General features: G+C 43.9%; 1 protein-coding gene across 1 annotated transcript in view; it reads right to left on the bottom strand.

Moving 5' to 3' along the window:
• Positions 1-23,286, bottom strand: part of pde8b (phosphodiesterase 8B) — a 316,839-nt gene that overhangs the window by 90,592 nt on the left and 202,961 nt on the right. Inside the window, exons 3-5 of the mRNA XM_078215444.1 lie at positions 11,977-12,167; positions 6,098-6,157; positions 3,834-3,891 (exon numbers count right to left, since the gene is read on the bottom strand). Coding sequence (XP_078071570.1) covers positions 3,834-3,891; positions 6,098-6,157; positions 11,977-12,167 — 309 coding nt within the window. The remainder of the gene's footprint in view (positions 1-3,833; positions 3,892-6,097; positions 6,158-11,976; positions 12,168-23,286) is intronic.

The raw sequence follows: 23,286 nt of genomic DNA, 5'->3' as shown, positions 1-23,286 counted from the left end.
GATGCAGCTGATGAGGCCAGTTGCCCTTATGAGTTGTGCAAAATGTGCTCTGCCCCCATTAAAATGGGGAAGGATTTGCAATTTCTGGCCTCATCCACCATTTTTGCCACAACTGTTTTGGTGAAAATCCAGGCCTCATGTCGTCTTCTGAGCTGGTGGCTGGGAGTTTGAAATAAAGTGATTGTGTCGTATCTTCAAGCCCCTCTCTTCTTGCTATTCATGCACTGCCTGGCCAGTTTGCACCACTTGAGTATTGTATAAGAAACAAGCACTACATTAAGACTGTTGGTACAGTGGTGGATGGGCAGTGGGGAGTGGGGATGGTCCTGTTGGTATTAAGTGGTACATGCATACACCATTTGCAAATCAGAAGAGAATGTGGGATGAGGGGCAAGTGGGAAGAAGCATTAGGCACAAGCATACCATCGTCACTGATGGTTTGAGCCCTGCTGCTGGCTATAGCTTCAGCGATGCATGCTTATATAATGGCCAGGTGTCTCCTCCGTGGGAGTTAGGACAAGTAAACATGCTTGTCCCCCTCTGATTTACTCCTGCATCCACCATTATGTACCACCTTTTCCTGCAAGAGAGAGGGCAGTGTGTCAGTGAGTGTCATGCAACCTACTTGACTGATGTGGGCATCATGGTTCTATAATTGGCAGTGTCTGTGAGATTTTGATGGAAGGCTTACAGCTGTGCTAAATGCATGAAGGTGAGCTGAAGCATATGAATGATAGCTGTAAGACCTGACTGATGTTGATGGTGGGTAAATGATGAGAGTTTGGTGATGTGAGCAGTGTCTGAAACTAGATTTAAGGATACGTTATTTGAAGATGGAGGGTGGTCTTGTGGCTCAGAAGGTAGCACCACACCTTAGAGCCAGAACCTCTGTGTTCAAGTCCCAGGACTTGTTCGCCATGGAAGGAGTGCTTATGATGTGGTTCAACACACTGATAATCAGTCTGCTAATTCTTCCAACACTTCCACATTATTCCCAAAAAAGAAAAAGGTGCGTTTGAGATGATATGAACAAACAAGGAATTTGAAGGTACATTCACTGACCTTGACTGCTCGGGTAAAGTCATTGAACTTGTTGTAGCAGTGCATCCAGGTCTTCAGGGCTTGATTCCTGGAATTGAATCCACGATATCTGTTCTTACGGCTTTTTTGGCATGTGTCTATAGAACCAATTGGCCTCTTCTAGATAAACTACATCTCTCCTTTCCACCTCTTCCATCAAGGCCTCTAGTAAAGAGTCAAAATCTCAGGTCCTGCACACACTCATGTTGTGCAGTCCCTCACTGCTTCTCAGGTCAGATTCACTTGCTGTATGACTGCCAGCATCTGCTGCAGCCAAAATACATTTCCCCTTTAAGAGGTGCTGGTTAACTCCAACTGGTGCCAAGCAGGTTAATGATTTTGAGACCTCTGCTGATGAGGCAGCCAGTGACCAGTGCTATTAGCACTGGTTGCAAGCTACAATCATTGAAATGGGCAAGTTATGCGTTAATCATGCATCAAGATCCCTGAGCCTGTTTTCAGGTGCTATCCAATTTAACCTCTAACTAGTTAAAAAGTATTTGAACAAATATTTTGGAGATCTTTCCTGGGTGCATCCTTGTAGTATTTTAGTTCTATTAATGAATATATAATGGAGAGTGAAGGATGAGCTATTGGGTTGCAAGAGCTGTTGAGACTGACAGCATGACAGCTGCATTAATGACAGACAGCAATTAGTAAATGGCTCTGCAGTAATCATATAATTTTAACTGCGTATATTGCTTCAACTCAGTTTCAGTGCTAGTACTGAGCTTGTGCTTCAAATGTCATCATGGCTCTTGGTTCAAACCAGAATACAGTTTTTTAAAGAAAAGTAGATATAAATAATAGAAATAGTGAAGATAATTATAATTCTTGTTTTCCCAAAGAATTATTAATGGTGCAATTTCTCTAAGCAAAATTGGCCGTTGGGTAACAAGGGCAGGACTTTCGTGCCCGCTGATGTTGGGAACAAAGGTGGACAAGAATACCCGCCAGCGTACCAGTTTCCTGACACCAACCCAGCCAATTTGAGGGAGGCGGGTTCATTGTTTGAACATTTAGACTGTTGTTAATAGTTCAAGGATGTGGACTGGGATTTTTCCAGTTAGTTTCCAGTTTTCTGACATGATGAACAGTGATTCAATGCCTGGAGAACCCAAATGCAGGCTGGGTGCCAGCATGCCTAGTAAGTGTACAGACCCTGCCTGAGTGAGGGTGCAGCCAAAGGCTGCCCTGTGGAAGGATTTCCCTTCCCCACAACTGCCCCCCACAGTCCCCAAACTCCCACAACAGTTGTGGCATAGCCGTTCTTTCAATTTTTATTTGTATTTTTAAAAGCATTGGTGAGTTTCTTTGTTCAATTATGGGATGTGGGCATTGCTGTACTTATTGCCCATCCCTAGTTGCCCTTCTGAAGGTAGTGGTGAGCTGTCTTTTGAACTCCTGCAGTCCTTAGGTGTAGGTATGCCCACAGTGCCATTTGGGAGGGAATTCCAGGATTCTGACCGAGCGACAGTGAAAGATCCAAATCAGGATGGTGGATGACTTTGAGGTGAACTTCCAGATGATGGTGTCCACACGTATCTGCTGCTTTAGTCCTCCTAGATGGTAGTGGTTGTGGTTTTGGAAAGTGTTGCCTAAGGAACTTTGGTGATCTCCTGCAGTGCATCGTGTAGATGGTATGCATGGCTGCTGCTGTTCATCAGTGATAGAGGGATTAAATGTTTGCGGAATGGATAGCAATCAAGCAGGCAATTTTGTCCTGGATGGTGTCAAGCTTCTTGAGTGTTGTTGGAGCTGCACTCATCTAGGCAAGTGGAGAGTATTCCATTACACTCCTGATTTGTGCCTTGTAGGTGGCAGACAGGTTTTGGAGAGTCAGGAGGTGAGTTCCTCACCCGATTCAATGCCCTCCCTCCATTCACCTGCCTCTCCAGCCAGAACTGCACTGGACGGCCTTTGGTGCTGGTAAAGACCAACATGGACCTGGCATGCTAAACCCCGTGGGGAGGGTCAAGGAGCTAGGTCCAATGGCCATTTGCTCCTCTGCCACTGCTGGGCTATGGAGGGAGAATCCCCGAAAGGTCCTGGGGGGTTGGGTAGGCTTGGGACAAGAGGTTAATCTCCACACTGTCCCCTAGGGGGAGGGGGGGAGAGGGCACCATGGCTGGATTGCCCCTTCTTGCCCTGCCTGAAGATCACTCTTGGCATGGTGACTTCAAGCAGCTCTATGATCAACATCTTCATTCCTGCCTATCAGTTGTGAAAACTTTGCAGTGGCCTGGTCACTTTAATCCCCATGACCCCCCCCCCCCCCCCTCCGGACAGCAGGCAGGCTTTTAAATTGCAGCAGCACTCTTATTCTGCAGCAGGTTTCTCTCTGTCAGAAGCTGCAGGTGTTAGTAGATCCCTTTCAAGTCCTCTGACAAAGAAAAGCCATGAAAAAATATAAATTGAGCTCCTTTGTCAAGTCAAAGTAAAATTTCAAAGAGGCCAAGTTTTAATTTAAAATTTGCTTGCCTATTCCACCAACTCTAATGTTGGCGGAAAGAACAATGATTATGCATTTCATGCCGTTTTACATCAATATATTTTGATATTTGAGTGCTGTGAAAAGTGTACAGATGTAGATACATATGAGAAGAAAGGTTGATAGAATTGCGTTTTGTGGATCCCACAACGTGCATAACTAATCCAGGTGCAGATATATCATAGAATAAACACGTGTAAATGTTTTCAAACAGCTGCAACCATGAAATGAAGATAGAAACAAATAAGGTAGAATTTTATACCCTGTTGAAACCTGCATTAAGGAGGGGCAAAACTGAACTCTCCTCTTGATCGTTACACCTGCAAGAAGAAATAACAATGAAGTTTACATACAACTGCTTCCTCTAAATCAAGTGTTGTGTCTGTTATTGTTTTTAAAAATGACAACTACTGGGGCAATTCTGATCTTTTCCCCAATATGGGCACAGAGTCAGCCACTTTGCACTTGTGGAATGCCACCTTGTGGATTTAGCAGGCTATCTAAACCATTCTCACAACTTGGGCTTTATTGGAATGCAACCGGTGAGCTGTCGAGCACTCAATTAGAGAGAGCGAGCAGCTTGCTGCACCAGGACACTTGCTGCTCCATGAGGGAGCCATGCAGGAAGTCATGAGCAAAAGGATGCATGAGATGAGTGTGGAGAGGAAGGGTGATGGTGGGGTTATCTAGTGGCTAGCAGAAGCAACAGTAGTTTTATGAGGCCAGGAGAAATCCAAAAATATATTTTGGGTGTTAATGAAGATGTCTTCAGCAATCCTTAAAAGGGACAGATGGATTCCCTCCAGGGACAAGTGAGTGATACTCTCACATGACCTGCTGATTTGTTTTTCAGAATTCCAAACCCGGGTTGTTCTTGGAGCTGATTTGAATATGTAACCTATTTCCACATCACTCTTGGACAGGAGTTATGGGCATACAGACTTGGCTGAAATTCACATCAGCTGGGCCTCGGATATTCAGAAGGCGGCAACCATTTTTCTATACTTTCAACTTTCTTGCCTCGTGTTGGAGCAAACCCAACACTCGTGATAATTAGGACACTCTATGGTAACTTGCTTGAGTTATATAATGGTACAATGCAAAACAGAAATGCTTTTATACTCCAATCTCAATGTGTGTTTAGTGAGAGAACTGAGGGTGCTTTTATGCTATAAAACCTTGGCTGCTGGGAACTTGAGCAAGATTGGAATTTGGACATGTGTACCCGACTCTCAAAGATGTCTGGTTTGGAAACATTTGTTGTCGTTAAATAGGGAAGAGTGAAAAAAAATAGCAACCAGGAAACACAGAAACCTGAAGCAACACTTTGGGAATATATAGCAGATCAATGCATATCTGTAAAGAGAATAGACAAGTCAACATTCTGAGCTTAGACTGGATTCTGACCAGGTGCTAATTTTTCTCTTTACCGGTGTTGATCCTGCATCTGGTATTCTTATTTTATATTTAAAAAGGAACTGATTCAACCTCGTTTGAGAGATAAAATTGAGGGTGGTGGAGATGTTTAACACTACTGGTTGTATTTTTACAGGGGAGCTTGAGGAAGGAAATCAGTGCTCCTGAAATTGGGGAATCAGCAGCTTGTGTGACTCATGCAAGGGCTGTGGATTGAATAAGATATGTGGGCTGAAAGGCCTTTCCTTGAATTGAATCTTCGTCTTATTTCTATCTATAAATGCTGAAGTTAACATATAGTTAGACAGCACAGACACTTTGGAACCACTTAATGTCATTGAGCTGTACTACTTAGTGCTCCGCACTGCCACTATAAATAAAACTGAATGGGATTTCTGGCCCCCATGGTGCTCTGATACTGAACCTGTTCCAAATTGTGGGAAGAGATCCTTTTGCATATTCAGGACAGGATACCTGGAGAGGTGCGACAGAGATACCTGTTCCAACAAACGGGCAGAGCTCCAAAAGGAAGGGTGGATGAAATAAGACAAACACTATATTTTTATGTTTTGGTGGAGCAATTGAGCAGAAATTGAAAGAAATTGAGCCCTTTAGGCAAATTATTGGGATATTATAAGGCCACGGATGTATTGTACGCCAGCTTTCAGAAGGCATAAGTCACACCTAGCCTATCAGGTAGCATATACCCCAATACCGGCATGGATACAGCGGTGTTGTACATATAACTCATCTATCTGTCCTGATTAGAATCTTGGTCAGTGGATGGCACCACAAATTTCTTCCTCCCTGTGGATAATTTGTCCACTTTATATTCTCTACCAGGAACTTTGGCACTATAGATTTGAACTAATGGAAACTAATTTGCATGTGCTATGAACAGGGTGGAATTCTCTCTCTTGGACAAAGGGATTGATGTTCTAGCCAAGGTAGAAGTGTCAGGCCATAGCTGCAGAATACAACATAAATGTACATATATGCCTGTCATAATTTTTGAACATGTTCCTAGCAACATGCCACAGGAGAAATTTTTTGACTCCGTTCTAAAGCAGTTTCATTAATCAGTGATACACTGGAATATGAAGTACTTACAACTGGGGAACAACAACCAGCATCACTGTGTTTTCTCCAGGGTTTGTGGCTCGAATTGACCTAAGGAGTGAAAAGCAATAAAATGTTCTTAAAGTGGAATCTTGTCCTTTTAACTTCCCGCAAAACATCTCATAGGTGGTATTGAGGTGCTTTTGAGCCAGATGCTCTGGGTTCAAGCCCCACTGCAGGATGTGATGGACAAATAAGGTGTATTCATAACATAGTCAAACAGTTTAAGAACTTGTAAATCCTTCTGACATATGCCAATGACAGGTGGTCAGAATGGGAGAGATTCCTGGTCTGCTGTGTGATGGAAAGCAATTGGAGCCTCTTTCATCAGTATCCATAACTCCATGCTACAACATGCATGCCAAAGTGTCTATTGCCACAGCACTTCAAATTCCTTCTGGGGTTTGGTAGGTTTGTTGGCCTGGAAGGCCGGTGTGGACCAGATTGGTATCAAAAACACAGGGTTTGACCCAATTTTGTTTGGGGTCAATTCAGGACCTGTCTCTTTATAAACCTACGCTGTGGGTCACACCTGTCTTTTAGGCAGAGAACAGGAAGAAAACATCTCATCATTAAATTACCACGACTCGTTCTTCAACTCTCAGTCTGAAGTGATTGCAAAGTCCATTGACAGAAAGCTGTTCTGTCTGCCTGCCTGTTGTGGCATAAAGTAAATAAAGTGGTGAACTTTACCAACTTTTTGGTTGATTTTTAATCAAAATAGGGAGAATGTGGAGATGAATTTTTGAACTGTGATCTCCTATGCACCATGGAAATATCCTGACTGCCAAATTGGAAGCCAGTATCTTTTAGATATTCTGGGGAACTGCCTGAAAGGGGAACATATAATATTGGGATTCTGCCAATGAATTAACAAATGGATAGAGCCTGATCTATCCAATCATTTCAGGTCATGCACAGCTAATGAAGAGAGTCTTAAAGGGACTGCTGAAGGCTGCTCAAAAATCATCCAAACATCTTTTTTTTTCTGGCGCCTTTTGGTATTTTATTCCTAATCAAAAAGCCAATTAAGTCAAATCAGAGTCCCCATATGAAGGACAAACCTGACAAGACAGGGTATACATCCCATCTTGGGCTCGATCAAACAAGATCCAAGCTGACAGGATGAGGCATTACACTCCCTCCCGGGGTCAATCTGAGCTTCATCTTAACCAAAAGGCCCAGATGGCTTTATAAAATTGCATCAGGTGAAGCCTCCGCTTAATCTCATTGGCTACCCTGAGCGCTTACACCTGATATTAGCCAAAAGGCCGAGAAGCCAGAACATCTTTTACTGGTCACATTTCTGTTGATTCAGGAGCAGGTCATTTCAGAGAGCTGTTAAGAATCAATCACATTGCTGTGGGTTTGGAGTCACATGTAGGTCAGACTGGAAAGAACAGCAGATTTCCTCTTCTGAAGGATATTAGTGAACTAAATGGGTTTGTACAGAAATCTGGTAGTTTCATAGTTATGATTAACGCGACTTGCATTTTAATTCTGGATTTAATTAATTTAGTTTAATTCTCCCAACTACTGTAGTGGGATTTCAACTTGTACTGGTCTAGAAATATTATTCCTTTGCTACTATCCCTTTTATATTAATATAGTTCATGGATCAGTGCTGATCGGACAGTTCTAATTTGGGCTCATTTACACGTCCTTAGAAGCACCTACATTTTAATCAATTGAGATTTAGGTGTACCCAAGCTGAGGGAAGCATCCCACTGCATGCACAAAACACTATTGGCCTCAATGTTAAACCCCCAAATAAGGGCATCCTGACAAGAGTTAAAATGGTTCTTCCTGAATCTGAATTATAAATTGCTCCTCCGGAATAAGCATGAATAGTTTTTGTAATAAGAAATGTGACACCATGTGGGAACTCAGAATAGAAAAGTGAAGGAACCAGATTTAAAAATGAAAGTTTTGATTTTAACCTCACCGAACTTATAAGGGTAGATAGAGGCGCTTGGTTTTGCATAGGGGGTATGAAGGGCAATGGGGCTGGGTAAAGGGACAAGGGTTGGCATAGGAGATATGAGGAGCCATGGGTTAAGTGGGGGGGGCATGAGGTGGCATAAGTTAGCATAGCTGGGGCATAGAAACAGTGGGTGTGAGGTGATTAAAACTTTAATCCAACAAAGTGCTGGAGAACATGGGCTGGCCTTCCGCCCAACTCACCTCTGCACCCAGCAGTCTCCAAAATTTTTTCTGGGGATGGCGAACAGGGCCTCTAGTAAAGTCTGCCCCCCCACCCACCCCAAATGAAAATGAGAACTGCGGATGGCCATTTTTAAAGTTCACGTTCACAGATCTAGGAATTCTCCTGTCTCTGCATGCCTGACCTGCGAGTGAAAATCTGAGTCTCTGCATCGAATCCACACCTGCCTTGTTCCTGCTGGGAAAGTTAAATTAAAATCTATTTAATTCGATTGGGATTTTCAAAAAAAGACTGCATTTAGAAGATGATTATAAAATGACAATTTATCATCCAATTAAATTTTCTACACTACATTAAAAGTACTAATTTGAAACCCTGCAAACAGAGTGTTTTCTTGTTGAAAACTGCAGCTCAAATATGCTTGGTCTGTAAATGGTTTGGGCCAAAATGTCTAAATTACCAGCAATTTACAAACACAAAACTAATGGACGGGAAATGACAACCTTCCCACCCAATGATGGCCAAAACATTGTGACTGAACATTTCTTCCTTTCCCGCTCTCATTTTCCCAACTCCTCCCTCATAATACAGATCCCCAGCCACCACATCCTACCACCAGCGCTTGCCCTCCAACCCTTAACCCTGTAGCTACCAATCTCGTGGAAAAGACGCAAAAACATGAAAAAAAAAACCCAAGGCTAATAAGGGAATAAAACTCTGGAAAACATCCTCACCCACCTTCTCAGCAATTTGACCAAATTTGGAATGTGACAGGCATAGCAAACTTTCTGAGAATTGGACATCAAGCTAGACCATGAGAGAGAGTCAAGTAGTGAGCACCTGAAACAGGCAATGAACTTTACCTTCTTCACCAGACTGCAAGACCATCAAACTCCGACTACAGTGATATTGCGAGGGAATTCAACAAGATCACTGTAAAGATTCCAAAAATCTAGATACTAAACTAAACCAAGTTGACAAAACTAGATAAAGTGGAGAATTCAATAGATTATTTACACCTCCTGAGATCAATAGATTTCTAGCCTCGAAGGGAATCAAGGGCTAAGGGAAAAGATGGGGAAAGGGGAGCTTAGGTGAAAGATCAGCCATGAGTACATTGAATGGTGGAGCAGGCTTGAGAAATGCTATGACCTACCCCTGCTCCTTTTGTTCTTATGAGCAGGATTTTTATGTTGGCAGTGTTACCTGCCCGACCACCAGAAGAGTCAGAACACAACAGTCCCTTAGGCATTTGAAGAAAGGACATTTGGTGTGTCAAGCCTTCCCACCCCTCAGTCAGAAAGAAGTCCTGCATCAGAGAACAGCCAGTCAATCTAATTGGCCAACAGTTCTGTAGTCTCAGCAGTGCCAGTGGCAACAGTGGCCAGGGCTGGGATTACAAGCAATTCCCAGATTCTAAGGGCGGGATTTTACCGCCACTTTATGTCCGTTGTCCGGCGGGAAAATGCCGTAAAATCAGGCGTAAAGCAGCTAGTGCAAATGGCGCTGGTTTTTGCAACCGGCGGGGTTTTACAGTAGCCGGATTTCCGGCGCAGTCAGTCTCTCTGGAAATGGGTGAGAGGCTAGTTAATATATTGAAACTTATTTAAATGATCATTTTAATGTGTTCAGTGAGCCCGGCACTCAATCATCCAGGCTCACTTGGCCTTTATGACCTCGCTGGGAGAGGTTCATGGGGAGAGGAAAACACATGCTCCCCATGAAAGGATAAAAGTCGTGTTGCCTCGCTGGTGGAACCATCAGCCATTGAGGCCCCCCCCCGGGGAGGCCGAGGGCAGCGTCGGGGTGCTCCTTGGGCAGTGCCAGAATGGCAGTGCCCCCTGGCACCGTGGCAATGCCAACCTGGCACATTGGCAATGCCAGCCTGGCACCTCAGCAATGCCCACCAGGCATCTGGGCAATGCCCACCGGGCATCTGGGCAAGGCCCACCGTGCAGTGTCGGGGGTAGGCGCTGTAGGTAGGCAGGGCCAGTGGGGTCAGAGCCCATGAGGGGCATTGCCAGGGGGTGGGGCCTGTATGTGGACAGGGTCAATGGGGGCCAGAGCCTGTGTGGGGGAGGGGGTCCCACTGCTACTCTGCATGCGATCAGTGGGGGAGGGAGTTGGGCCCGCTGCCGCTCTGCACACGATCGGTGGGGGAGGGACGGGGTCTGCGATCAGTCTGGGTGCCAGGGGGTAAGCCGGTTCTGCATCTTGGGCCACAGACCTCTGCGATTGCAGTGGGGGGGAGCTACTTGAGGCTGCCTGCAGTAGCAGAGGCCTGACAGCTCTCTCTTTGTCTGTCAGACCCCTGCTGCTGTTAATGCGCATGTGCAGCATCAGAGGTCTGCACATGTGCACTACCTGCCTCTGCAGGCTGTCTGACGAGTTAAGCTCCGCCCACAAACTCTCTGGCCAGAAAAAGACTAGTCCAAAATTTTGCAGACAGAGTGCATAAGATTGGGCTTGAAAACCCGCTCAAAAAATGGGTCTGGAACTCTCCCAGTTTCACGCCTGCCCGGCACTAAGAAACAATTGTAGAATCATAGAATCCCTGCAATGCATCAAGTGTGCACCGACCACAATCTCACCTAGGCCCTATTCCCATAACCCCACATTTACTCTGCTAATCCCGCTGACACTAGGGTCAATTTAGCATGGCCAATCAACCTAACCTGCATATCTTTGGACTGTGGGAGGAAACTGGAGCACCTGGAGGAAATCCAAGCAGACATGGGGAGAATGTGTAGACTCCACACAGACAGCAACCCAAGGCCAGAATTGAACCCAGGTCCCTGGCGCTGTGAGGCAGCAGTGCTAACCACTGTGCCAACGTGCTGCCAAAATCTTGTAAAATTCCGCCCTAAGTCCTGGAGTCTAAGACCAGGTAAACACAGTGTTGGCCCATGGCACCATGGCACAGAGGTCAGGCCATTGTTGGAGGACAAGTACTCAAGGGAAAAAGATGATGGCGAGGCAGGGCAGCCAATGTGGAAAGGGAGCCCTAGAAGGAGGCACTCCCCTCCACCTTGCTTGCCAAAGCCTGATTAGGGAGAGTTGCTGAACTTCCCCTGCACCTGAACTCCATCTGCCAGCCTCAAAATTGAGGCAAGGGTTAGCAAGCTGGCCTAGACCTCGTCTACCTCATGTAAAATTGACAGCGGGAAGGCTGCTCAGGGAATTTATTAGCTTGCCTGCCTGCAAAATCATAGAAACCCTACAGTGCAGAAGGAGGCCATTCGGCCCATCGAGTCTGCACCAACCACAATCCCACCCAGGCCCTATCCCCACATATTTACCCGCTACTCCCTCTAACCTACGCATCCCAGGACTCTAAGGGGCAATTTTTTTTTTAAACCAGGCCAATCAACCTAACCCGCACATCTTTGGACTGTGGGAGGAAACCGGAGCACCCGGAGGAAACCCACGCAGACACGAGGAGAATGTGCAAACTCCACACAGACAGTGACCCGAGCCGGGAATCGAACCCGGGACCCTGGAGCCGAGAAGCAGCAGTGCTAACCACTGTGCTACCGTGCCGCCCTAAAATCATTAGTGGGGGCAGTAAAATTCTGCCCTATGTTACAAATGCAGCTCTATTCATGCCAATTCCAACATATCAGTCAAAAATAATGAATTCCAGGAACCAAAACATCATTGTATCTGACATCTGCAGGCCATTTCCAAAAATAACCAGTTGGATTACCTGCAAAGTGTTTCTGCGTCAAAGCATTTGGCATGTCTGTTGTCAATAATTATAATTTCATGATGCTTATCGAGAAAAGATTCCAGTGCAGACTCCGGTGTCCGTGCGATGTTGCACTTGTATCCAGCTTTATCAGAAGCCCACCAAAAGCCATCACTCTGGCTATCCTCTTTAGCAAAGACCAACAGAACCTATAAATATAAGTTATTTCAGGTGAGATAAAAGCACTTGAGGGCAGTGGTCTAATCCATCACACAACTACCAAGTCAAGTTTGAATCAATCCACAAGAAGTAAATATAGTTATTAGAGTATGGTAGTCAAATTTCTGATAATTAATCTTTTAACACATATACACACTTCACAGGTCCAGCTGATATACAGATAAGATAAAAACTTAGGTTCACCTCATGATAATGAATTTTCACTATTAGCTAATCAATCTTGTCTTATGTCAGTCAGTTATTAGTGCTGCAATTAAGGAATTTAAAAATTATAAATGCATAGATGCTGAAGATCAGTGCAAACCATGGAAGTTGTATAAGTTTTACATGTTGCAACACCAAGTGCCATTGTGACATGTGAACATGTGCCAAACCTTTTTCACATTGTCACAGACGTTAACAATCTAAATGGTATGGAATGGCAATTGAATCCAAGCTTCGCTAAATAATTCAATGCAGGCTCTTTAATTGTTAACTTGCCCATCATGCCATCCACGCAGATGTGTGTGCCAAAAGGCACCTGGAGCAAATTAGGATCCTATCATATTATTAGTTGTTGGTAGTACAGAACTTGAGTATTGCTGAAAAAAGACATATGTTGTCAAAGCTTTTCGTCTTGCATCTGTACAGGGCATTGGTGAGGCCGCAGCTGGAATACTGTGTGCAGTATTGGTCCCCTTATTTGCGGAAGGATATATTGGCCTTGGAGGGAGTGCAGAGAAGGTTCACCAGGTTGATACCGGAGATGAGGGGTGTTGATTATGAGGAGAGACTGAGCAGATTGGGTTTGTACTCGTTGGAATTTAGAAGGCTGAGGGGGGATCTTATAGAGACCTATAAGATAATGAAGGGCCTGGAGAGGGTAGAGGTGGAGAGATTCTTTCCACTTAGAAAGGAAACTAGAACTAGAGGGCACAGCCTCAAAATAAAGGGGGGTCAGTTTAGGACAGAGTTGAGGAGGAACTTCTTCTCTCAGAGGGTGGTGAATCTCTGGAATTCTCTGCCCACTGAAGTAGTGGAGGCTACCTCGTTGAATATGTTTAAATCACGGATAGATGGATTCCTGATTGGTAAGGGAATTAGGGGTTATAGGGATCAGGCGAGTAAGTGGAACTGATCCACTTCAGATCAGCCATGATCTTATTGAATGGCGGGGCAGGCTCGAGGGGCTAGATGGCCTACTCCTGCTCCTATTTCTTATGTTCTTATGTCTTGCACTCATCAGGACAATTCACAAGAATACCAAATTATAAAGGGAACAACAATTTATACTAGATGAAAAGACAGTTCTATTTGTTTGGGAAGTGAACTGACTGGTGGAGGCTTTGTTATGGAAAATGCATCAGTTAACTGATAACAGACAGTTAACTGCCAAGCTTTGTTTAAATTCAAACCAAGTAGGTTGACTCTGATCAATGCATTGCCCTGGGGAATGAACCGGGGAATGGCTGTTGCCTATTTTGTTTAGTTGAAAAAGGTGCAATGTGTGAACATGTTCTTTCTGCCTGCAAAGGACAGGACCCTGTGTATTTATATATGTAACTTCTAGCATGTGTAAATGAGCCTGATGAGTTCAAGATGAACAGCTTCATCAAGTGTCTTTTTCGGTACTATTATGTTATTCGGGCCCATGCAGTTGACAAACCTGAATTAATGCCAGACATCAAACTTGCTGAGTAAAACCTAGCAGGATTGTTTTCCAGATATCTTTAATTAAAGGCACAGTGAGGCTTGCAGATCAAAGGAGTTTGCGTGTTAATTGTGCTTTATGGATTCCAAGTGATTTTAGAATGTGGACCCTACTTTGGATTTCTTTGACCATAGTCACGCTGAAAAACACATCATTTATCGCTGATGCCATTTTATTTCCTCAGTGTTTCCAACAGAGGAAGACAAGCAACAACAGCCTCAACCCCCACGAGAAAGGGCAGGCAGGCCTGTTAGAAAGCAGTAGATCAAGAAACTGTTGCTTGTAGAAGGCTTTACCCAGCCTATTTGGCCTTTAGGCCAAGCGAGTTTCCTGGATACTTCTGAAGAGGAGTGCATGAGAAGACTCGGGCAGGTTGATGCTAATCTTTAAAGTTTGCTGTAATAAGATTTGCCTCATGGGTATATTTGCCATGCCTTGCCAGTGGCTCTGAAAGACACAACTGCCCTTAACAGTTTCAGGTGGCAGTCCAGTTAATGGCAAGGCAACAGTTAATTTAATCTTTACTTCTGCTTAGTGTCACACGAGGAATGGAAGCTGTTCTTTGGACTCTGCAACAACAGCAACTTGGGCCTCTGTCTTATTTACTCTCACTCCCTCTCATGAATGGACTTTTCCCACACTTTATTTTTCATCAACCTGGAGTCTGGTTAGGCCATCTGATATTGCAATGAATCAGAGTAAGCAGGCTGGCCCCAGGATGCTCATCAACTGCTTGCTGCCCACTGGCAGTAGTATTGGATATCTGACAGGTATCCCCTTACAGCACGACCACTACTCGGGAGGGAAAAGCTACTCTTTCTCCATGACTGATGTTTGGCTAACCGGTCTATAATTCCCTGTTTTTTCAACCTTCTTTTTTTAAACAGTGGGGTCATATTTGCCATCCTCAAATCTGATGGGACTGTTCCAGAATTTATAGAATTTTGGAAAATGACAATTAATACATTCACCATTTCCATGGCCATATCTTTTAGTACCCTGGAATGTAGATTATCAGGCCTTGGGGATTTATCACCTTTCGGTTGAATTAATTTCTTCAGCACTATTTTTTTAGTAATACTAATTTCCTTCAATTCCTCCTTCTCACTACAGCTTGATTCCACAGAATTTCTGGGAAGTTTAGTTGTGTCTTCCTCCGTGAAGACAGAACTGAAGTAGCTGTTTAATTGCTCTGCCATTTTCTTGTTCTCTATTATAAATTCGCCCATTTTGAACCGTACATTTGTCTTCACTATTTTTTTTCATACTTTTAGAAGCTTTTACAATCCGCTCTTATGGTCTTTCAATGTTTACTCTAATCCTCTATTTTCCCCCTCTTAATCAATCTCTTGGTCCTTCTTTGCTGAATGGCTCCCAATCCTCAGGCTTGCTCCATTTTCTAGCAACTTTATAGGACTCCTCTTTGGATTTGATACTATCCTTGCACTTCTTTTGTTATGATGTGGAGATGCCGGCGTTGGACTGGGGTAAACACAGTAAGAAGTTTAACAACACCAGGTTAAAGTCCAACAGGTTTATTTGGTAGCAAAAGCCACACAAGCTTTCGAGGCTCTGAGCCCCTTCTTCAGGTGAGTGGGAATTCTGTTCACAAACAGAACTTATAAGACACAGACTGTAAATTGAGTCTGTGTCTTATAAGTTCTGTTTGTGAACAGAATTCCCACTCACCTGAAGAAGGGGCTCAGAGCCTCGAAAGCTTGTGTGGCTTTTGCTACCAAATAAACCTGTTGGACTTTAACCTGGTGTTGTTAAACTTCTTACTTCTTTTGTTAGCCATGTTTGCGCCATGTTTCTTGTATTTCTGTGCCAGAAAGGAATATGTAACTGTTGCAATTCATTGCACTAGTTCCTTAAATAGTAGCCATTGCCTATCCACCATCATGCCTTTTAATAAGTTTCCCCTACCTATCTTAGCCAACTTATTCCTCAAACCTTTGTCATTTCCTTTGTTCAGATATTGGACCCGAATTTCAGATTGGACTTCTTCACTTTCTATCCTGATAAAGAATTCTATCATGTTATGGTCACTGTTCCCTAAAGGACCCTGCACAATAAAATTATTAATTAACCCCTTCTCATTGCACAACATCAAATCTAGGAAAGCCTATTCCTTGGTTGGTTCTTTGATGTACTGGTCTAAAAATACATCTTGTACACACTCCAGGAATTCGTCCGCCACAGTATCATTGCTAATTTGGTTGGTTCAGACTATATACATGATTACTGTAGCACCCTTGTTACATGCATCTGTTTAATGCCATCCCCGACCTTGGCACTACTGTTTGGAGCCCAATAGACAACTCCCACTAATGTTTTCTGGCGATTGTTGCTTCTTAGCACCCCCCAGACTGATTCTACATCTAGATTTTCTGAGCTAAAATCCTCTCTCAATATTGCACTGATTTCAATATTAACAATGCCACCCCACCTCCTTTCCCTTTTTGCCTGTCCTTCCTAAATATTGAGTACTCTTGGATAGTCATTTTCCAGCCGAGATTACCTTGCAGCCATGTTTCTAATCATAAACATATCTTACCCATTTACATCCAATTGCGCTATTAATTTATCTATCTTATTTCAAATTGTGACTGGATGGCCAATGGCAACAACAACTGCAATAAAAAGAATGGTTAAGAGCTACAATCAAGCATTCTGGGAATTTTGATCAAGTTGAGTTAAACACTCATGCAGATCAGAGAAGTCCTGACCTATCCTGTGAGACATGGCCTGACACTTCCTTTGTTGAACAAATAAGGATGGTTGGTTGGAAGAGTGCCAGACATACTGGCATCATGGATTATGACCTTATTTCATATATGGTATGGCTACGTGACTTACATGTAATTTGGTATAAATATTTGGGAGTTGTTTACAAGTAACTGCTTTGGCTAATCAGATACTGTGATCAGTTTCCGGAGGTATCATTGGATGAGTGCCTGAGAACTTTCTGGAAGAATGTGCAAAGTTTAAGATAAAAACAGGAATTTTGAGTCTTTTTCCTCAGCGGAAACTCGAGAATCACATTTGCGACGTGTGCCCTAAAGATAGCTTCAGAGAAGAACAAAGAACTATAAGAGAGATCCATACCCAAGGGCAGATCTGGCCAGTTCACTCAAGGGCATAGTATTTGTTTTTAGTCAAAAGTTTAAATTTAAATGAGTTAAAGTTAAGGTTGAAGTTAAATGAATTAAGTTAAAGTAAGTGATGTAACTAATATAGATTTGTGTTGCGTATTGGTATCTGAAACATTAAATAAAGAGGGTTTTGTTTAAGTGAGATGAGTCAACTCTCTGTTCTGTGTTGGTCACACAAGGGGAAAATATCTGGGAAACAAGGTTTAAGTATTCTAGTTGGATAACAGAATGCTCCGTGCTTTTAGACACAGTGGGTGGGACTTTCCCGGTCCACTGCGCTGTTTGAATAAATGTCAGTGGGAGGGCTGTAGCCCAGATTCCTCGATCAATTTTTATGGTGTAATCAGCCTCGCGCTGTTTCCCAGTGTGAGGCTGATTATAATATTGAAATTGCAATTTGAATCTCATTAGCAAGCCCGGGATGGTATTGTCTAGGCTCGCTAATGTTTCTCATTCCGTGGGGGGAGATTCCCAGCAGTGGGGATTAAAGCTGGTCCCCAACAAAGGAAACCTTGCTGGTGGAGGCAGAGGCCATTGAGGCCCCCCCTGAGAGGTCAGAGGCGAGGGGGTACCCTTCGGGCAGTACCAACATGGCATTGCCAACCTGGCACCCTGGCAGTGCCAAGGGGGTGGGGCCTTCTGGAGTGGGTCGGGGGGGCGGAAACGCTGTGCACACTGCACTGGTGGAGGACGGAGGTGGGCGATCAGGGCTGGCCATGGGTGGGGGCGTTGGGCTGGCCATGGGGATAGGATGGCGATTGGGACTGGCCCAGGAGGGTGGCGATTGGGGCTAGTGGAAAACGGGACTGGCCACTGGGGCGGATGGGGGAGGGGGATTGGTCAGGGAAGACATCGGGAGACCGGCATTCAGGAGGCTGGCGATGGGGGGACCAGTGTGCATGTGTTGATCTCCCTACTGGGAGATCGGCGCAAGCACAATGGCCCGCTCAGCGCGCTGATGCCGATCTCCCAGGCAGGATTAGGCCCCTCCCACCCCACAGGCGTGAATTCCCCGGTGGACTCCGTGAAGCGCAGAGTGCCAGAAATTCATCTGTAAGCTTGCCCAAAAAATGCATGGGAAAACCTCCCATTTTCTTGCCTGTTGGGCACTTAGGTTTTTGGGGGGGAAATAGCCCCCAGTACCTTTAAAGTCAAGCTTTTAATGTTTTCACATTATTTAGAGGCACTGTGGTCCTATTTGCTGCTCCCCCTTGTTTCCCCTGCCTTCCACTCTTGTTTTCTACTTTTCTGTCTTTCATTTCTATCTTTGTTTTCCTATCTTGTGTCTCTCCGCTCAGGTTCCCATCCCCCTGCCACTCTAGTTTAAACTTGCCCCACAACACTAGCGAATAGCCTTGCAAGAATATTGGTCCTGAACCTGTTGGGGTGCAAACCGTTCAGCTTGCAGAGGTCCCATCTTCTCTGAAATCAGTCCTAATGCCTCAGGAATCTAAATCCATCCTCCCACCTCCACACCAGCTCTCTAGCCATGCATTCACTTGGTCTATTTTCCTATTTCTGGTTTTTCTAACAAATGGCACTGGGAGTGATCCTGAGGTTTTAAATTTATTTCTTAGCTCCCTATATTCTGTTTTCAGGACCTCATCTCTCTTTTTACCTATGTCATTGGTACTAATATGGACCATGACTGCTGGCTGTTTACCCTCCCACTTCAGAAAATCCTGCAGCCGCTCTGTGACATCCTTGACCCCGTGAAGAAAAGGGTATTATTTTAAAATATTTTTGGGATTTTTATGTTATTCACTGGAGCAAGCTTTTTTGGCTATGCATGTGTCTGTGAGACTTTTAAAAAAAGTTTATTTATTAGTCACAAGTAGACTTACATTAACACCGCAATGAAGTTACTGTGAAAATCCCCTCATTGCCACACTCCAGTGCCTGTTTGGGTACACTGAGGGAGAATTTAGCATGGTCAATGCACCTAACCAGCACGTCTTTTAGACTTTGGGAGGAAACCGGAGCACCCGGAGGAAACCCATGCAGACACGGGAAGAATGTACAAACTCCACAGACAGTGACCCAAGCTGGGAATTGAATCTGGGGCCCCTAGCACAGTGAGGCAACAGTGCTAACCACTGTGCCACCGTGCTGCTGAACTGAAGACATTTGAGCTGAAGGGTTTAGAAAATCAAAGAAGTGTAGGTATGAAAGACGCGCATGTGAACTGAATATGGCCAAGTTGGATGTTCTACAAGTATAAATTTACATTTGGAGATAAAGAAAGCTTGGTATGTTGAGTTGTTAAATTACAAAGAGAAGTAAAAGGGGTCTACAACTTGGAAAACGTCATAAATAAACAACATGAGGGTATTAAATTTTATTTTACCCGAAAGTGGTAGCCATAAGAAGAATGTTAAAGATTTTTATATTCTTGGAAAGGTACATTTCAAAGAATGGTTAAGAACAATGGACTCAAATATGAAAGAGGCCAAAATATACTTAAAGCAAGATGTGAGAGTTGTGTGGGGAGTGGCCATGTAAGACCACCTGAAGTGTGCTCCGCGCTGGGACAGAATTGTGGGTGATGAAATTGAGTAGCCTTCCGCCAAACCAGAAAAGTATCTATCTTTTTTCCAGAAAGCAGGGTTTGTTTCAAAATGTTTGAATTTCCACAAGAGTGGGAGAGAGTCACGACTAGGAGTTAAATATCCAGGCATATCAGAATATTTGGAAGAACAGATGGGAAGGTAATGGAAGTGATGTAGCTCTGATATTTAAGGATGATATCAGGGTGGTAGTGAGAGATGATATAGGTTCTATGGAGAAAAGCATTGAATCCATTTGGGTGGAATTTAGAAATTGTAAGGAGAAAAAATCACTGATAGGCGTAGTCTATAGGCCCCCAAATAATAACATCACAATGGGGCAAGCAACACACAAGGAAATAATTGCTGCATGTAAAAATGGTACGGCAATTATCATGGGGGACTATCTACATGTCGATTGGTCAATCAGGTCGGCCAAGGCAGCCTTGAGAAGGAGTCCACAGAATGTATCTGCGATAGTTTCTTCAAACAGTATGTAGTGGAAGCTATGAGGTATCAAGTCATTCTAGATCTGGTCCTGTGTAATGAGACAGGAATAATTAATGATCTCACAGTTAGGGATCCTCTTGGAAGGAACGATCACAGTATGATTGAATTGAAAATACAGATGGAGCGTGAGAAGGTGAAATCCAATATCAATAGAACAGAACAGAACAGAATCCCTACAGTACAGAAAGAGGCCATTCGGCCCATCGAGTCTGCACCGACCACAATCCCACCCAGGCCCTACCCCCATATCCCTACACATTTACCCACTAATCCCTCTAACCTACACATCTCAGGACACTAAGGGCAATTTTAGCATGGCCAATCAACCTAACCTGCACATCTTTGGACTGTGGGAGGAAACCGGAGCACCCGGAGGAAACCCACGCAGACACGAGGAGAATGTGCAAACTCCACACAGACAGTGTCCCAAGCCGGGAATCGAACCCAGGTCCCTGGAGCTGTGAAGCAGCAGTGCTAACCACTGTGCTACCGTGCCGCCCGTGTTATGTGTTATGCTTAAACAAAGGAGACTACAATGGGATGAGGGAGGTGTTGGCTAAGGTAGACTGGGAGCAAAAGGTTTATGGTGGGACAATTGAGGAACAGTGGAGGACTTTCAAAGCGATGTTTCACGGTGCTCAGCAAAAGTATATACCAGTGATAAGCAAGGACAGTAGAAAAAGGGAAAATCTGCCATGGATATCTAAGGAAATAAAGGAGAGCATCAAACTGAAAGAAAATGCATACAAAGTGGCAAAGATTAGTGGGAAATTAGAGGATTGGAAAATCTTTAAAGGTCAACAGAAAGCCACAGTAAAAGCTATAAAGTAAGATAGATCATGAGAGTAGACTAGCTCAGAATATAAAAACAGATAGCAAAAGTTTCTACAAATATATAAAAAGAAAAATGGTTAAGATAAACATTGGTCCTTTAGAGGATGAGAAGGGGGATTTAATAATGGGAAATGAGGAAATGGCCGAGGCATTGAACAGGTATTTTGTGTCACTCTTCAGTGGAAGACACAAATAACATTCCAAAAATTGATGACAAGAAAGCTATGGCAGGTGAGAACCTAGAAATGATCATTATCACAAAAGAAGCAGTGTTAGATAAGCTAAAAGTAGACAAATCTCCTTGCCCTAATGGAATGCATCCCAGGGTACTAAAAGAGATGGCAGAGGAAACAGCAAATGCACTCGTGGTAATTTACCAAGTCTGGGGTGGTTCCAGCAGATTGGAAAACAGCAAATATGACGCCACTGTTTAAAAAAGGAGGTAGACAAAAGGCGGGTAACTAGAGGCCAGTTAGCTTAAATGCTTGAATCTATCATCAAGGAAAGAAATAGCGAGACATCTGGATAGAAATTGTTCCATTGGGAAGACACAGCATGGGTTCATGAAAGGCAGGTCATGTTTAACTAATTTAGTGGAATTCTTTGAGGACAACACGAGAGTGGTGGACAATGGGGAAGCAGTGGATGTAGTGTATCTGGATTTCCAGAAGACATTTGACAAAGTGCCGCACAAAAGGCTGCTGCATAAGATAACAGTGCACAGCATTACGGGTAATGTATTAGCATGGATAGAGGATTGGTTAACCAACAGAAAGCAAAGAGTGGCAATAAATGGGTTGGTGATCAGTGACTAGTGGTGTGCCTCGGGGATCAGTATTGGGACTGCAATTGTTTACAATTTGCATAGATGATTTGGAGTTGGTGACCAAATGTCATGTGTCAAAGTTCGCGGATTACACTAAGATAAAGTTTATTTATTAGTCACAAGTAAGGCTTACATTAACACTGCAATGAAGTTACTGTGAAATTCCCCTAGTCGCCACACTGCAGCGCCTGTTTGGGTCAATGCACCTAACCAGCACGTCTTTCAGATTGTGGGAGGAAACTGGAGAACCCAGAGGAAACCCACGCAGACATGGGGAGAACGTGCAAACTCCACACAAACAGTGACCCAAGCCGGAAATCGAAGCCGGGTCCCTGGCACTGTGAGGCAGCAGTGCTAACCACTGTGCCACCATGACGCCCATAAGTGGTAGAGATGCACAGTACAGTAAAGTGTGCAGAGGGTACGGAAAGTCTGCAAAGGGATATAGATAGTTTAGTGAGTGGGCAAGGGTCTTGCAGATAGAGTACAATGTTGGTAAATGTGAGGTCACCGATTTTGGTAGGAATAACAGCAAAATGGACTATTATTTAAATGGTAAAAAATTGCAGCATGCTGCTGTGCAGAGGGACCTGGGTGTCCTTGTGCATGAACCACAAAAAGTTGGTTTGCAGGTGTAGCAGGTAATTAAGAAGGCAAATGGAATTTTGTCCTTCAGAGGGATGGAGTTTAAAAACAGGGAGGTTATGTTGCAGCTGTCTAAGGTGCTGGTGTGGCTACTGCGTACAATTTTGGTCTCCTTACTTGAGATGGGATATACTGGTACTGGAGGGGGTGCAGAGGAGGTTCACTAGGTTGATTCCAGAGTTGAGAGAGTTGGCTTATGAGGAGAGACTGAGTAGACTGGGACTATCCTCTTTGGAATTTAGAAGAATGAGGGGAGATTTTATAGAAACATGTACAATTATGAACAGAATAGATAAGATAGAAGCAGGGAGGTTGTTTCCACTGGCAGGTGAAACCAGAACTAGGGGGCATGGCCTCAAAATAAGGGGGAGCAGATTTAGGATTAGTTGAGGAGGAACTTCTTCACCCAGAGGGTTGTGAATCTGTGGAATTCTCTATGCAGTGAAGCAGTTGAGGCCACCTCATTGAATGTTTTTAAGGCAAAGATAGATATATTTTTGGACAATAAAGGTGAGCGAGCGGGTAAGTGGAGTTGAGTTCACGAAAACATCAGCCATGATCTTATTGAATGGCGGAGCAGGCTCAAGGGCCAAATGGCCTACTCCAGCTCCTAATTCTTATGTTCGTATGTTCTTATGAGAGAAGTCCTGTGACATACCTCCTCTACAGCAACAATGGGGTTGTGGTGTGGCAATATTCCTGGACATTTTTTAGAGATTAAGTATTTGTGAGGATTGTTGTGTAAACGGATGTTTTTGCAAGTCTAACCAAGTAGGAATCTTTTTGGGGAATGCGCTGTTAAGCTAATTTTAACTGTGTAAATGTTGTCTTGTATGTTTAAGTTTTTTTTTTACTTTGTTGCTAAATGTTTCAATTTGATAT

Source organism: Mustelus asterias, chromosome 6 (assembly GCF_964213995.1).
Source record: "Mustelus asterias chromosome 6, sMusAst1.hap1.1, whole genome shotgun sequence".
Classification (NCBI taxonomy): domain Eukaryota; kingdom Metazoa; phylum Chordata; class Chondrichthyes; order Carcharhiniformes; family Triakidae; genus Mustelus; species Mustelus asterias.
Note: the sequence above shows the minus strand (reverse complement) of the source record. Positions and strands in the feature narration are given on the sequence as shown.